This window comes from Staurois parvus, unplaced genomic scaffold (assembly GCF_062004578.1).
Source record: "Staurois parvus isolate SC_StPar_1 unplaced genomic scaffold, SC_StPar_1.0 ptg000216l, whole genome shotgun sequence".
NCBI lineage: Eukaryota > Metazoa > Chordata > Amphibia > Anura > Ranidae > Staurois > Staurois parvus.
In genome coordinates this window covers 647,762-665,844 of record NW_028318012.1, presented here as the reverse complement: position 1 = coordinate 665,844, position 18,083 = coordinate 647,762, and the positions used below count along the sequence as shown (strand labels likewise).

Below are 18,083 nucleotides of genomic sequence, written 5' to 3'. Positions count from 1 at the left end.
GTGTCACAACCGGGAAGTATTGTCTGATAGGTAATACAGAAGAGGTGCAGAAGAGAGTGCTTAAAAGCGTTTCCCCCTTACATCAGGGTTCCTAGTCTCCCCTTAAATCAAGTGTCCCTTTATATCCCCTCTCCACATCAGGGTGCCTCCTTACATCAATTGTCCCCCTTAAAATGTCACTTACATCAGCTGTCTCATCAGAATGCCCCCTTACAGTACATCAACTGTCCCCATAAGAATGCCCATTCACATCAAATGTCACATCAAAGTTTCCCTTACATCAATTGTCCCCATCATATATTATGGATTAGTGAATGTATTCTCAGAGACCTGGGGGGGGGGGGAACTAAAATCTAGGGGGTAGGGGCACAGCACACCCCAGCACCCCTTAGATCCAGGCCTGGATTTCAAGCTCTTCTAGAAGGCATGGTGATATCAACTGTGCCTCCTGAAAGCACGGGGGCTGTGGTAAGTACTTTTTTATTTTGGACAAACAGCTTTGTTACCATTTTTGTTATGCCATTTATGATAGGGGGGAGGGGCAGGGGTCTATCAAAAAGGTGGACCTTTCATTTCCCATGGAGGATCCTCTTTAACTAATTAAATTTTTTTTTTGGATGAACAGTTTGTTTATAAATGGCGTTTTATGCCCTTTGCATTGGTGGGGGGTCACAGAGCTGTCAAAAAGTGACCTTTCCATTTAACATGAAAGGTCCTCTTTAAAAGAACGTTTTAAGAGTATAGATGTGTCACTGGCTATCCGGCTATCTAGACTTGGGGACACAAAGACATGATCTAACGCAAAGGGAAATATTAGTATATTCTTTTTTCACTTTGCTTTTAAGTGATTAATGCCATTTTAAACTTTTAAAAAGTAAAAGAGATGACAACACAGCTAACTGCTACTACCCTGTCCAATGGCCACTGAGGCACGCTCATTGGTGGGGCTTAGTCCTGAAAGCCCATCGGGGAAATCTTCAATTTCTTTTTTTAGTAAAGTGTAGAAGATTTGGAATATCTGTTATGGTTTTATTGCCACCTGTGTGTTCATGGGGAAATCTCCCATCACTTTCATTTATGGTGACAAACATAGATAGAAGACATCTGTAAAAATAAGGAAAATAAAAGTCTTCCATAGCACAACTTGGTAAAGTGCTAATCTTGCCCTTTATTCACATAGAGCAAGAGACCCTGCATGATCCCTTTTTCAAGGCAGAGCAGTTTTCTGTGATTGCATGGTGATTGCATGGTGACACCATCTGTCAATTCACTACAACATCCTACATGAACGGTGGGTGATCCGGTAAAGAGTGAGACGGAGACAATACAATTTATCTGTTAACACCTGACTGAAGAGTTAACCCTTCTCCACTGAAAAGGAAGGTTTAAAAGAAAAATTAAAGATCAAAGTCAAGGACGTCAGGTCCCAGTAACAAGGATATACAAGTTGATAAAGGCAAGTCTAACCTAGCTTTGGTAAGAGCAAGCATTATGCAGGTATTATTATTATTACGGGTATTTATATAGCACCATCAATTTACACAGCTCTTTAAATATATATATATATATATATATATATATAGTACATTCACATCAGTCCCTAACCCTCAAGGAGAGTACAATCTAAGGTCCCTAACTCACATTCATAATAGGGCCAATTTAGACAGGAGCCAGGTATTCTACCAGCAGCATGTCTTTGGAGTGCAGGAGCAGGTACAGGGAGAACATGCAAAGTTCAGGCAGATAGTCCTGCGGTTGGGATTTGAACCAACTGCCAGGCAGCAGTTCTAACCATTTAGCCTCTGTCCAGGACATTCACTTTTAAAATGATTAAAGTTGAGCTCCAAGACTTAAAAAAAAATATCCTCGCAGATGGCTTCCCTTGCATTTCAAGAGTTAAATGTTCATTAAGTCTAGGGGTCCCTACTCCATCAGGCTCCCCTTGCATTGTGCAACTAGTCCAAAAAGAGTGTCAAATTGCTATGACACTCCAGACAGCAGTCACACTTCTGCATTGTACATGAAGACAGGGAGGGCCCGTACATAACCCAGAGCATTGGAGAGAACATTGATTGCCAATGCACAGATAAAGGAATTTAATAAAGCTTCTTGCTCTACCCCCAGACTCAATGAGCAGTTAATGCTGGGGAGGGGCATTGCAAAGGTTTTTTTTTAAATCATGGAGGTCAGAAGCTGGCAGAAGATGTTTTTCTTTGACAGACAACATAATTCCAGAGCAACAATATACTCAGTGAAGCTGAATAGGTTTAGTTTCTCTGTCTTAAAAAAAGAATGCGGGGTCTGAGTCAAAGAAAGACTGAAGTGTAACTGTGACTTTTGCTTATGACAATTTGCAGAATGTCACTGAGACAGGAAATCTCAAAGACTGCAATGGATACCTGACAGAGGGACTAACCCATCTATGTTCTATAAAAAATTCCACTATAGTCCTACAAATCCAAGCTACGTTATCTGTAACTTTTGTTTTAGTGAACTCATTCTTCTGCGTTTTTTTTTCGGTCATTGGCGCTGCTACAATTTATGAGGAAAACCAAATTTTTACAAGTACAGTCTTGGAAGCATTTATTTTATTCAGTGCTGGAAGCATTTATTATATGCAGAACTGAGAACAGCCAGCTGAATACCTTTAATTATTCCTTTGTCCTGTAAAGTCTTCAGTGATGGACGTCGGGAAATAAACTTCTTTAGTCGAGTTTTAACACGGTTTCTGTCAGATGTGTCCGAAGCGCTGTAGTTTAGTCTGAATACTGGAGACAAAAGAAGAAGGAAGAGTTTGTTACAATTCAGGTTCAGACTGTAGAAATTCTGCAGAAACAGAGATATATCAGGGTAGGGCAGGCATAAAGAGCCAGATAATCTAAAACTGATATCTGACATTAGGTGGACATGCACAGGCAGTGTCCTGTGATGATGATGAGGTCTGATGAACCCCAACCTGAGTAGGAATAATGGGGAGTCACACTGAATGCAGTGCCACCCTCATTTCTCCAAAATTAACAAGATGGTGACAAAACAATTAGATTTACATCTTATATCTGTGGTGGCAAGGCTGAGAACTGACACATTTCATATACCCCCCACAAAAACAACACAGCCAGCTCAAGGCACAAAGCAGACCAATCCGAACATTAAACTCCATTAGCCGAATGTTGTAAAACTTCACTAGCAGAGGGTCCTAAAACTCCATTAAACTAAAGTCTTCTACTGGAAGTCAGGTTGTAACTGACCTGTCTGCTATGTGACTCTTCAACACACAACTGTGAATTTGGTTTTCAAAGTACACTGAGATAAGTTTCATACACTATAATAGAGGCATCATCATAGAATGAGGTTACACGAGTGTACAAGAAAATATCAGTCAGATAGATACTAAACATACCTATGTTATAATGTACAGCAGGCAATGTACATCTCTGTGAAATCATACATTTATTCTACTTAATAATATGTTTTTTTGTTGGACTGTAAACCGTGTGATCTGGAAATATTGATATTGTTCAAATAACTGGCACTAACAGAGTATCTGTAGTAGTTTGCTGAGCAACGACCTAGAGGTTCAATAAAAAGTTGCTGCTATTAGCATCTGGAGCTCTGGACTCCCATTTGAACTATGAATAAATGTTGAGTCATTTTGAGAGCCAGTTATTCTAAAAGATCAGACTACTCTATACAAATAAATGGCTGTCTTTAGAATCCAAAGAATTTGCTAACTTTGCTAAGTACTTCACATTTAACCCCATTTATTTTATGGTTGTTTATTGTCTCTTTTGCAATATCTTTTGTGTAGATATTTTATTGCACCATTTTTATTTTCTCTTCATTTTAAACAATATTTTAAAATCTTTAAAGTGATTGTAAGGGATCTTTTTTTTTTAAATAACAAACGTGCTACACTTACATGCTCTATGAAATGGCTTTGCACAGAACAGCCCCGATCCTCTTCTGGGGTTCCCCATTGACACAAGGTCTCAGAAACATCTTAAAGTAGAACTTTAGGCAAAACTTTTTAAATTAATTTTGGACAGAGTAAGGGAAGATTTGTCAGTTTATTTTTTCCATCTGTGTCTCATTGGGGAGATTTACTTTCACTTCCTCTCCCATAGCCAAAACCAAGAAATGAGAAAATCCCTGCAAATTAAGGGAATTCCTTGATGACCCTTAGATCACCAGAAATGATATCCCCATTGGATATCTCCAAGGAATTAAGGGAATTCCTTGGAGACCCACAGATCACCAGAAATAGTATCCCCATTGGATAATTTTCCAATAGAGAGGGTGAATCTCCCTAATAAGGGCACATACAGCAATAAAAACTGTTCTAGTCCATCTCCATTCTATCCAAACCTAACAAAAAAATTTGCCTTTAGTTATACTTTAAACTGATGTCAAATAGTTCTCTATTTTGCCCATCAAAGCACAAAGGGATGTAGCTCTGATAAACGTATTAAAAGGAACTTTCTAATAGCCCTACTTACTAAAAATAATGGATAAGTGAACCAATGTGTTTCTTTTTCTCCAATCTAGTGTCTTGTGTCATCTTCAAAGGTTCAAGCAAGTCAGATTTGCACCTATGTACTTCTTCCCAAAGGCTCTAGACTTTGGGTATAAAATGTTGAGTAAATGCAGCATTGTTAGGTATAATTAGCTCAAAATGCATCTAAACCCCAAAACAAAAATTTAGCATATTATATCTTACCAGTAACCTACAATATATTATATTTTTGGTTTTGGGTTTGGTATGCTTTAATAAAAAAAGTTCCCGTTAAGGAGAGGTGCTCTAGTTCTCCTAGCTGTTAAGTCTGGTTCCCATCACACTCTATGGCAGTGCAGTGCTGTTTTTCTCTTCTCTTTTTAACATCAATGTAAATTATTTGTGCTACAGCACGTTGCAAAGTATTGCAACGCATTTTAATGCACTACGATAAAACAATGCTGCAACATTGTATCACAACACACACTAATGCAGCACATTGATGTGAAGGGGCCCTGTACAGTGCAAGGCTCTTTGCACTGGGGCTGTGTTGGACAACACTGCCCAATGCAGCCCAGTGGGGCTGCTGTGACCTAGCCCTTAGATCTCATCCACATGGCAATGCTAAGATGGCGATTACATGACATTGTTTATGGCTTATCATTTGGGTACCAATAGGGTTAGCATTTTTTTTTTAACAAGAACAAGTTCAAAATAGTTGAATGAAACTTTCCTAACCTTTAAGATCCAATTAAAGTTCATTGGACCTTTCAAAGTCACCCAAACCTCCTTAATTTCTTTTTTGCCCCATACATTTCACAGATTGGTGAAATTTTTCCAAAATGTTCCCGTTTTCGCTAAAATTTCAATAAAGCAGAAACTTCCAATTTCACTCCCATCCCTACAAACCGTCAAGAGTTTCAACGCTGATATCTATCCCAGAAGGAAGCATTGGTTTTGAGTGGACTGATCCTTTAAGGCAACGTTGAAAATCCAGAGCAATATGTTCATCTCACATATTTGCAGGTATTTAAATAAACAGCCTAAATTAACTCATTGCACTCCTGAGAGACAAAGTGAAGCAGTATCTTGACCGAGCTGATTTTCATTTACATTAGCCAATTATTTCTCAAGTATCTGGGGGATGTTTGGATTTGCAGCCTTGGACGTATGACTTTATAATCCAAACTTCTAACACACTTTGTGCCTCGCTGATATCAAGGGAGCTAAACTTGCCAAATTGTTCATTTAAAGTAAATAAAAGATAGCCAATTAAGGAAAGTAAAATATAAACACATGCCCATGATAATAAGAGGAGCATTCTCCTGTCGTTTTACTACTGAATTTAATAGAACGCGTCTTCTTTTTCCCACAACACCAGCTGACCTTACAGATACTTCCCCTGAACTTGTAATCGCCTGCAAAAAAAAAAAAAAGACACTTCTACTGGAAAAGGCAAGAAGCAAATATTATAATATCTTCCCAGTGAAAACAAAGACTACAGTTGTCATCATTTTTAATCAAATAGTGGGCGGTAGTAGATGGTGATAAGAGAATTATTGGCTGTAAAATCTAACAATATCCTCTGTGCCGGTTTTGCTCGATTTTCTCAGGTTTTCAAGATTTGTCTCTGGCTCTCTGTGCAATGGGGGAGATTTATTAAAACTGGTGCACTCAGAATCTGGTTCAGCTGTGCATGGTGGCCAATCAGCACCTAACTTCAGCTTGTTCAATCAAGCTTTGGCAATAAGACCTGGAAGATTGGTTTCTATGCAGAGTTGCACCAGATTTTACACTCTTCGGTTTTGGTAAATAACTTCTATAGCCAGCTTTTGTACATTCCAGATCCATCTGTCCTGTCTTTGGACCCACGTAGATTGCTCTGATGTGTTAAAGTGTGTTGGGTTAAAGTGGTTGTAAACCTCTGAAATTAAAAATGAACAAAGCATATTCTTCTCAATCCAAACCACCTAGTGTGAATTGTGTCTGCACTCTCATTCCTCTATTGTCTTTATGAGTCACTTCTGGCAGGTAATCTTGACACCTAGAAATCCCTCTCTCCTCAACACACAGTATGTGACTGACAGTCTGATCATGTTTCCCTATGAGACTGTATAGAGGGGTGTGTGTTCATTCCCTCCACTCAGGTTTCAGATTACACTCAGCTTCGTGCTTTATTCTGTGCAGTGTTTGAAATCAGATCCCCACCCCCTGCCTGCTGGAGGCTCAGAAATAGCCTTTGATGTGTGTACAATCTTGGGAGAAGCACCCGCCCGTCCAGCACACAACAGGTGATTGACAGCTTCAGCTATGTATTTTTCCCTATGAGACTGTGTAGATGGAGAGTGTCCATTACCTCCCCTCAAGTCTCAGAATACACTCAGTTCCCTGCTCTATGCTGTGCAATGTGGGACATCAGAACTCTGCCCCGTGCTTGCTAGAGCTCAGAAATGCTTTGTAAATGCTGGACTATGAATGGATGTAGAGAAGAGAGGCTCAGATAAACAGCTACAACTTATGTAGATGCACTTCAAAAAATAAACAAACGAAACAAGCGCTCCAATCCTCATGCAAACCAGAAAAATATCAGAATGCCAAACGAAGAGGTGCTGCCCTTCAAAGATCGGGAAATCTAACCACTGAAAGAAAAAACAAACAAGGGCGCACTCTCATCGTGCATTACTGTGGTATACCACGTGTTTAATGAATAGACAAGTAGATATATACTCACAAACCAACGATAAAAACAGTGTGTGTGGTCCACAACAACAGTCACAAATGGCTGTGTCTAATGTGCGGATAAGCTGACGCGTTTCGGGAGCTGAACCCCCTTCCTCAGAGCTAAAGAAGCACCTGCTGACCACATGCCTATATACCACAGACATTTTTTTTTTCTCACAACTTATGTAGGAAGAGCTGTATCATCTCCGTGCACCACCTGAGGCCAGTCCCTTCACTCGGTATATGTAAAGGTTTATAGCCACCTTAAGGCAGCCCATTAATCTACAGTGTACTGCCAATGCAACACAATGCACATGAAGATACTTTATTTTTTGGACATGCTTTTCCTGTGTAAGGATCATTCTGCATCATCTTGCATTTTCCTCCCCAGTCTTATTATCTAAAACCTGCCCTGCTCCAGTCCACTCATGCATTTTGAATTATGGAGGCTAGGCTTTAAGCTTGGGTTTTTTTTGGTTTTCAGGAAGCTACGTACAAGTCCATGCTGGCCCCTCTTACCAGCCATGATATATCTGAGCTGTATAGAGAGGCACAGAGAACAAGTGATGAGGTTGCTTAGTCTAAAATAAGGTATGTAAAGAAAAAAAAATCATGTATTAGCATGTTGATGGGGGAGAAAATTGGGGGAACCAGGGTAGGCAAAATATAAGCAGATTAGACGTATTATTTATTTATTTATTACAGGTACTTATATAGCGCTGACAATTTACGCAGCTCATTACATGTACAGTATATTGTGCATTCACATCAGTCCCTGCCCTCAAGTAGCTTACAGTCTAAGGTCTCTAATTCACATTCATTCATACACATACTAGCCAAGGAGTCAATTAACCTACCAACGGGGAGGAAACCGGAGTACCCGGAGGAAACTCACACAGGCACGAGGAGAACATGCAAACTCCAGGCAAGTAGTGCCGTGGTTGGGATTTAAACAAAGACCCTAGTGTTACTTTAAATTATGTTGTTTTAGGCCCCCATATAAGCTTTACCAATTAAAGTCATGTTCAATATTTGTAACACATAAAATGATCCTGCACTGCACCAATCCTTGGACCGTTCCTGATCCTGTTAAAGAAAGTTTACAAAATACAAGTCCTTGGTGATATCTCAAACATTGGTGGATGTTTATTAAAGTGGTTCTAAAGGTAAGAGTTTTTTTAGGTTAAAGTGTTACTAAACCCACAACAGTAAAATCAGTCTGTATATCCAGTAAAGCATGCTTGTTATACTCACTGTGGAACCTAAGGGGTTAATCCTCTGCATTGTATAAAAATGCTGTTTGATCCTGACTTCTCTGATCCTCCCCTTCTTCCAATGTCCCCCTCCTATTTCCTGATAAGACATACTGTGTGGAGACACTCTGCACATGCTCAGTTTGGTGTGTATTGCTAGAGAGGTTTTTTTTCTTTCTTGGGAGAGTGCATGTGATCAGCACAGGGCCAATCAGCACTGTCCAGGCAGAGGTCAGGGGGTCTGCATCCTCCTGAAGCAGAAAAGAAAACTCCTCCTACAAGCTTTAACCAGTGCTCTGCTGGACACTGATAGAAGTCACAAGACTGCTCTAACTGCTGATGAGAAAAGGTATTTAGCAGTTTATATTTACTACAATAATTGCATTTTCGTGTTCTGTGTACTGTGGGAGACCAGATATAGTGAATGCAGGATCCTGGGTTTAGTAACACTTTAATGCTTTCTTTGCATTATGGTAAAAAACCTTCTGCCTGAAGCTCCCAGCCCCCTTCTTTACTTACTTGAGCCATGTCTCAATCTAGTAAAGTGCACAAGAGCAGCAGCTCTCTTGGCTCTCCCTCTCCTCACTGGACAGAGAGGCAGGAGCCATTGACTCCTGCTGCTGTCATTCACAGCATATGAGGAGGGGGCAGGAAACAGGGCCACGCTGCGCTCTGTGTGTGTCAATGGACATACAGAGCAGGCTCAGGAGTGAGAATGCAAGAGTGCCCCCATAGTAACTGGGGGCACTTGGCAGGGGGAGGATCCAGGAGTGCCAGCGAAGGACCCTAGTAGAGAAGGATCAGGGCTGCTCTGTGCAAAACTAGTGCACAGAACAGGTAAGTATGACATGTTTGTTGATTTAAAAAATATTGCCTTTAGAATCACTTTAAATTGAAAGGCACAGCATGGAACCTTATAAGTAGGCACCAAAGGTGCGAAAGACCAGAGCCTCACTTTACGTAGAGGACTCATATTATATAAAGTTTAATATTTGTAAGTTTACATCTTTCATTAAAATAATATTCCTGCCATTAAAGTCCTTTGTCCATGTAATTACTTTTATAGGGTGACAACGAACTGTCTTGGTGTCCTCATTGTTCATGTGTTGCCACCCTGTCACACAGGCTTCCAAGTGGCCATTTCAGCAGATATTACTGAGGCATGGTCCACTGCGCTGTCACTATCAGTAAACTAAGGGCTCTAGCACTAGCAGTTAAGGACAATAAACTCCACTGCTTGAGCTGAGTTTTTACCCCCCCTCCCCAACCGCTCCCCCTTTGGTCACAGAAGGAGGCGCTGGGGGTGAAGAAGTGCTGTGGCTAGAATTATACCTCTGTGACCCATTAAAGCAAATAAGACCACTCTGCAAGGGCCCCGAAACTGCATGCAATGCATTTAGCTGCGGCGATCAAGGCATAAAGTAGTAACGTACTAAGGTGTCCGTTTATGACACAGAGAATAGCTGCGATTCAACAGATCTCAGCTATTCTCTGGTCATTCACAGTTTATAACACTCAGGAGATCATGTCAGCCCTTCTCTGGAGATCTGTGTTCTCCCTCAAGATTCTCCAGTCCAGAGCTGGAGAATCAGAGGGACCACAAACTAAGCAGAGATAACTTACCTCTGCTTAGTAAACTGATCGTTTACTGTAATCTCGCGAGATTATAGTAAAATCAGCCGTTTTCCAGAGTTTGTAGACCGTTCTCCAGCGTTTGGAGACCGTTCTCCCTTCGTTTGGAGAACTGCTTCATAAACTGCATTCACAGGAGAACTGTGTTCTTCGAGAATGCCGGAGAACTGAGCAGCGATCTATTACCGCTGGTTCATAAACGGACACCTAAGTGCCCGGTCACATTTCAGGTGTGATTTGCAAAATCAAATCGCACCTGAAATCGCGTTCAATGAATATGAAAGTCAGTGCCTTAACATGTGCGATTTGCTGCAGCGCGATTTCTAAAGTAGTTTGTGCGTTACTTTTTCTGCGGTTTTGTTGCTATTTCCCATACAGAGAATATAATGGAAATCGCACTGCAAATTGCAAGAAATCATTAAAAATCTTCACAAGTAGCAATAAAGTCTTCAGAAATCGCACTGAAATTGCACACAAAGTGCGCAATTTTAAATTGCAACGGTGTGATCGGTGACTAATGCAGTATTTCATTAGTTAAATAAAACCAATTGATACACAGTGCTTTAGCAAAGTAAATATCATCCAGTGAAGTGTTACATCAACCTTCTTTAGGGCAGTAGATGAAATCTACTTGAGAGTCTGTGCATCTCTTCTCAACATTAAATCCAAATGCGTGAGCAACTTTCCCATTAGTAAACCATATTATTCAGAATCAAAATGAACGTGAGGTGTTCTTATCAACTGCTCTTATTCAATTACTCATGGGAGAATTCAGGCCTTCTCCTGACTTATTTCACTCTCAATTTATATAAAATACATTTGTATATTATCCCATGGGTTTACCTATAATTAATTCCTGCCAGGGTACATTTGAGCACTTTTAACATGTGTTGAAAGCATTGGTTTTTGGACGAACTATCCATTAACGACTTTGTGAACTGTAACAATGGTTATTGACAGAGCCTGTCAGACTAAAGTACTATTGATTGTTTCACATCATGTGTATAGCAAAACCAATTTCTTCCTAGTGAATCTTCCTAACTGAAATACATTAGAACAGGCTTCCTATCAGCTTATCATAACTGCCGAAATTATGGAATAGAAAGCATTAAGTAAAAAAAAAAAAAAAGATTGTGACAAATGTGTAAAAAAAAAGGGATAAAGCCTTAAAAGAACACTCCGTCTTAAAGTGTTTGTAAACCCTTATATGTACCCACTGAAGCGACTAGTCTCTGGTAAAACAATGAAGCCAATCCTGTACACAAGTTGTACCTATTTATCTGTAGCCCTCTCTTCTCAAAGTCAATAATTTTCACAGCATTTCTGAGCTCTAGCAGGCAGGCAATATCCTCTCTACTCAGATGTACATCATTGAAAGAAGCACAGAAATGTTCAAGAGATGCAAGATTTTTCTACAATATTGACTGTTTAGCAGATGCTAAAGATTTTTTTGCCACACACAGCTAGGATATGCTAATAATCTTAGCCTTCTTAACCTATTAGCAGGGTATATCAAATAATGCAATTCATTTAGTATTTTTTAAATAATCTTTTGATTATTTGGTTACTTTTTGATTTTGATTTTTTTTTTATTGTATACTGCTGTGTACATTGGTAAGCCTTTACATGTACACTGCTCAAAATAAATGAAAGGAACACTTTGAAAACACATCAGATCTCAATGGGGAAAAATCTGCTGGATGTCTATACTGATATGGACTGGGTAATGTGTTGGGAAAGTAAGGATGCCCCATCGTTCAGTGGAAATTAAAATTATGAACCTACAGAGGACTGAATTCAAAGACACCCTGAAAATCAAAAAGAAAAAATGATGCAGCAAGCTAGTCCATTTTGCTGAAATTTCATTGCAGCAACCAAAATGGTACTCAGTAGTTTGTATGGCCCCCACGTGCTTGTATGCATGCGTTTGGGGCATGCTCTTAATGATATGACGGATGGTGTCCTGGGGTATTTCCTCCCACATCTGGACCAGGGCATCACTGAGCTTCTGGACAGTCTAAGGTGCAAACTGGCTTCGTCGGATGGATTGAAACATGATATCTCAGAGGTGTTCTATTGAATGTAGGTCAGGCGAGCGTGGGGGGCCATTCAATGGTATCAATCCCTTCATCCTCCAGGAACTGCCTGCATACTCTCACCACATGAGGCCAGGCATTGTCATGCACCAGGAGGAAACCAGGACCCACTGCACCAGCGTAGGATCTGACAATGGGTCCAAGGATTTCATCCTGATACCTAATGGCAGTCAGGGGGCCATTGTCTAGCCTGTAGAGATCTGTGCGTCCCTCCATGGATATGCCTCCCCAGACCTTCAATGACACACCACCAAAACGGTCATGCTGAATGATGTTACCGGCAGCATAACGTTCTGCACGGCTTCTCCAGACCCTTTCATGTCTGTCACATGTGCTCAGGGTGAACTTGCTCTCATCTGTGAAAAGCACAGGGCACCAGTGGCAGACCTGCCAATTCTGGTGTTCAATGACAAATGCCAATTGAGCTCTATGGTGCCAGGCAGTGAGCACAGGGTCCACTAGAGGACACCGGGCCCTGAGGTCACCCTCATGAAGTCTGTCTCTGATTGTTTGGTCAGAGACATTCACACCAGTGGCCTGCTGTAGGTCATTTTGTAGGGCTCTGGCAGTGCTCATCCTGTTCCTCCTTGCACAAAGGAGCAGATACCAGTCCTGCTGATGGGTTAAGGACCTTCTACGGCCCTGTCCAGCTCTCCTAGAGTAACTGCCTGTCTCCTGGAATCTCCTCCATGCTTTTGAGAATGTACTGTAAGATATAACAAACCTTCTGGCAATGGCATGTATTGACATCCTGGAGGAGTAGGACTGCCTCTGCAACCTCTGTAGGGTCCAGGTATCACCTTATGCTACCAGTAGTGACACTGACCCTAGCCAAATGCAAAATTAGTGAAAAACAGTCAGAAAAGATAAGTAGAGAAAACAACGTCAGTGGCCCCCACCTGTAAAACCATTCCTGTTTTGGGGTTCGTCTCATTGTTGCCCATCTAGTGTACCTGTTGTTAATTTCATTAACACCAAAGCAGCTGAAACTGATTAACAACCCCCTCTGCTACTTAATTGACTTAATGCTATACTCTAATTAAATTTTTTTTGAGCAGTGTATTTGTCCCTTATATGGAGAGTTGTATTTGTGTCCATCCAGTCCTAAGATGTATACAGCTCTGCCACACATCACAGTCCTGCTTGGCAGGGCAGAAGACCTGACGTTTCTCTTCTGCAGTTCAGTGACTCCTCTCCACCCCCAACCTGATGAGCAATGAGTGAAAGGAGAATGTCAGGAAGATTGTGTACATGGCCATGCTTGAAGATATGCAGAAAGCACAGTGTATGTCAGGAAGAGCGTGTATGTGGCCATGCCCGATGATATGCTTCTGTGCTTAGTACAGCTTGTTGCTAATGTGCATGCACATTAGTGTGAATAAACATACACATTTGTCAATGGTGTCTTGATGCCTATTTACCTTTTTAAGGCATAACAGAATTTAGGAGAGTTCTTAAGTGGTTGTCAGCTTCTGTGATCCTTGACTAGACCCACTTCCTGCTTCTTCTGTGCGTTGACCCTGCTTGCCTTCTGACTCCATCTGATCAGGATTGTAGGGAGGTGTAGTTTGGCCTCCCTCATAGATGGTGCTGTTAGGCAGCCGCCATGTAGAGAGATCAGAGAGCGAGGGGAACCCATGTTCCTCTGAGTCCTCCATAGCTATCATCAGGAGAGCAGCTGTCCGATTGCAGGCTGCTACGCTGGATGGCCTCAGCGGCCATCTTTGGTGTGGGCAGTGGTAATAAATAGCACTGTCCCTCTTTCGTTGATTTGAATTTGCAAAGTAGCTAGGTCAGGGACAGGAACCCCGATGGTCATGGACTGAGTGTCTAATGTAGGGAGAGGTTCCAGTGGAGGAGGGACAGACTAAGGACTGTTATCTTTTGTCTCGGTCAGGAGCCCTCCCTCCTTAAGATGCCTCATTGCCAATCAGCCTTCCAGCCACTTCCTTTGTCAGATGCTGTTGGGTATTAACAGTGTATACAGGTATCCTCTGTACAGCTCTCTGTAAGTGCTGCTGGGCTGCTGCGGCTGTGTATACAGACTTTGTACTACCTTCTCTGAACTCTCACGTTAATATACTTTTCTGCACTATTTGGCCTCCATGTGTGTTCTCTCATCTCCAGTGATTGAGCTCTTGGTCCCACCTACACTATCTCCATTCATAGACCTTGGCTTGTGATCCAACTTTGTCCTCTGTCTGCTGATTTGTACTGCTTCTGCCAGTCAGATGCCAACCTCAGCATGGCTACTGATCCAGCCTCTGTCTTTTGAACCTGTCCCTTCTCTGCTCAGTTGTTGCTGACTTTGGCTCGTATAACTATATTTCTAAGTTCTGCACCTGCTATGTAGGCAAGTTGAGCTTTATGCTGCCCCAGCTGGGAGGGTTAGTATTAACATATTTTCCATTTTTTTTCTTAGCAGATTTTCTTGGGTTCCTGCCCACTGGTCCTGTATGATATTAAAATGGGACAGGGTTCTGATTCAGAGCCAACATACTCATGCACCTCACCTAAGTTGTTGCAGTCTCTGGGGTCCATTTACACCACCTTCTGCTGTTGCCTGAGCACACTTGTATGAAAGAATCTCTACAGAGCACATAACCACTGAGAGCTACAGAATGCTTGAGTACACCAGATCTGGAAGTCTGCCATAAAGAACTTTATCTTGTGCAGGTATGATGGGGCAGCCACAAGCCATAGACAGGGATTAGGGATGTTAAGGAAAGACCGTTACCTCTATTATTTGTAATGTCTAAATTATTTCAGTAAAGTTTTGTAACTTTGTCCTTTGCCTGGTCTGAAGATACTAAAGGAGATACTAAACGGGGGTAATGCAAGTAACTGCACATTCTACATTTAGTCTACAGTGTGGGTCAATTAAAACACATTAGGGTATGAAGACAGCACTACAGGAGTATCATGGTATAGAGTAAAGCAAGTGGTTACCAAGAGTAGCGAAAGTTTAGTAAGCAGCCTGTCCTGAAGGGTGTACAAGCGATGGGTGGGATAGCTTCTTGCAAGTGGAATTGTTGTCACTCTCTCCGTGAGCAGATCTGTCTCCCATAGCAGTGAGAGCAGATCAGCACCACAGAGGTCCTTAAAGATCCATTATCTCCTGCGCTCAAAGACTCAGATCAAACGGGCGTTAGTAACAAACAGCGTGTTCATCCGCTGGTGATCAGAGGTTGTGCAGCTCTATCATGAAGCTGGGGAAGCTTGATGAAACTGTAGAAGGGGATGAAAGGAAGAGCGCACAAACCTTGCGCATTACCTCAATAAATAGTGACTAATTTTATTTTATTTAGGAAATATACTCACAAAAGTGATGGTAAAACAGGCATAAGTTAACCATAATCCACACAGGGTTACAGGTAAATACAAAGGGGGGATAAAAGCTAACGCGTTTCGAAGGGTGCTCACTTGTTCATCAGAGCTGGGTTTGGCAGATAGAAACTTCAGTATAGCAGAGTTTCCATGGCAAGGAGACATTCAGCCACTGAGTGCCAGTATTACAGCATTTCAGACTGTTTAGTCCCTAAACTAAACAGGCTGAAATGCTGTAATACTGACACTCGGTGGCTGAATGTCTCCTTGCCATGGAAACTCTGCTATACTGAAGTTTCTATCTGCCAAACCCAGCTCTGATGAACAAGTGAGCACCCTTCGAAACGTGTTAGCTTTTATCCCCCCCTTTGGATTTACCTGTAACCCTGTGTGGATTATGGTTAACTTATGCCTGTTTTACCATCACTTTTGTGAGTATATTTCCTAAATAAAATAAAATTAGTCACTAATTATTGAGGTAATGTGCAAGGTTTATGTGCTCTTTCTTTCATCCCCTTCTATCGCAGAGGTCCTTAGCCTGAGCACAGATACAGAAAAACAAAAAACAGAGCGCACCAACCTTGTGCATTACCTCAATAAGCATTTAGTAGATTTATTGATATAGGAAATATACTCACAAGAGTAGCAATAAAACAGGCATATCAAATCCTAAAACGGAGTCCCTGGGTTAGGAAACACGTGCAAATCCCATCAGGAGGGGAGATTCTCAGGATGAAAGATGCAACTCTTGTGATTATATTTCCTATATCAAAAAATTTACTAATTGCTTACTGAGGTAATGCGCAAGGTTGGTGCACTCTGTTTTTTGTTCCTAACTACAGTTTATATCAAGCTTTCCCACCTTTGTATTAGAGCTGCACAACCTTTGATCGGTCCTGGAGGAACGTCTACATATCATACTTTACATTGGTCCATCGGTCCTCTGCTGATCTCCGAGTGCAGGAGGTGTTGTATCTGTTTCTACAGATACAGAAGAGCAAGCGTTAATAGAGTGCACACATAGAGCCCACGCTACGCACACAGCGGGGCCCCATTCCATTACTGGGAGTGAGGTAGTGGAGATAGGACAGGACAGGTGGAGTGGGCATAGGCTCAGTGTGTCCCTCCTAAATCCAACTATGATTTAGTGAAGGTATACATAGACATGGGGTCCAAAAGAGTTAACTGGAGTTTGGTTTATTGGTTCATTTGTACACAGTGTGCAACACGAAGTAAAGATACTCCGTTTGTAAAGACAGAGGCCCTGTTCAAGGTGCCTAGGGTAGCCCAGAAGAACCTACCCCGGGGTCATCCTCCTATATGACCCACACTTGGTGCCCAACGAGGCGCTGTCTCCTCCTATCAGTATTTCCCATGTAGGTACATAAGCACTGCAGTGCGACTGATTGGCTTCTTGTGCTGCCCCTCCCACTTTCAATATGAGCTAAGCTCTGCTGGGATTTCAAGACATTTTTAACAAGTCGAATTCAGGTACTTTCACTGCTTGCAATAAAAATACTACATTTAATAATGTATTTATGAATATAAAGCTGCTATAGTTTATGTCTTTTATACCTGCCTGGAGATCAGAGTTAAATGAACATGTGCAGACATCATTTCACTTGACAGTAAGTATTTTTTACAAGCAGAAGGGGACAGGGTAGGAAACCCTTTTAACACTACAGTAAAAGTAGACAAATAAAACAGTTATATTGGAAAATGTATATTTTGATTATAATGCATTTAATCCTGAAATCCTGCTAGAAGGAAGAATTACAGTGCAGTGTCCCAAGTGCATCTTATTATGGTATTATCGTATACTTATTTTTAATTCATAACATTTCTGAACTATATTAAGTTCATTTTCAGAATCTGTAGCTGATTTGTTTAACCCATTTACCTGTGTGAATGGGACATTTGGCATCCTTTTCTTGGCGGTATAGAGTATCTCATTTTTCCACAAAATAAATATAATTTAAAAAGCATTCTTTGCCAAAATGTTTAGACGGTTGCTTATTTTATTTTGCTTTTGGACAAATAAATGGCTCATGTTGACGTATGCTTACATGTACAGTATATCATTTTTTAAAATATTACCTCTAAAATTATTTATTTCAGATACTTATATAGCGCTGTCAATTTACACAGTGCTTTACATATATATTGTACATTCACATCAGTCCCTAACCCTCAAGTGGCGTACAATCTAAGGTCCCTAACTTACATTCATACATACACATACTAGGGACAATTTAGACAGGATCCAATTAACATACCAGCATGTCTTTGGAGGTGGGAGGAAACCGGAGTACCCGGAGGAAACCCACGCAGACACAGGGAGAACATGCAAACTCCAGGCAGGTGGTGCCGTGACTGGGATTCAAACCAACGACCCTAGTACTGCCAGGCAGAAGTGCTAATTATTTAAAATAAAATTATAAATCCATTATAAATGGATCTGCGTATCAATGTGTTACTAAACCCACAACAGTAAAATCTGTATGTGCAGTAAATACTCTGCCTTGTGTAAAAATGCTGTTTGATCCTGTCGTCTCTGATCCT

The 18,083-nt window shown here is 41.2% G+C and overlaps 1 protein-coding gene across 1 annotated transcript in view; it reads right to left on the bottom strand.

Moving 5' to 3' along the window:
* ARHGAP15 (Rho GTPase activating protein 15) overlaps positions 1-18,083 on the bottom strand; it is a 778,695-nt gene that overhangs the window by 313,543 nt on the left and 447,069 nt on the right. Inside the window, exon 10 of the mRNA XM_089679020.1 lies at positions 2,646-2,768. Within this exon, the coding sequence (XP_089535146.1) occupies positions 2,646-2,768 (123 nt within the window). The remainder of the gene's footprint in view (positions 1-2,645; positions 2,769-18,083) is intronic.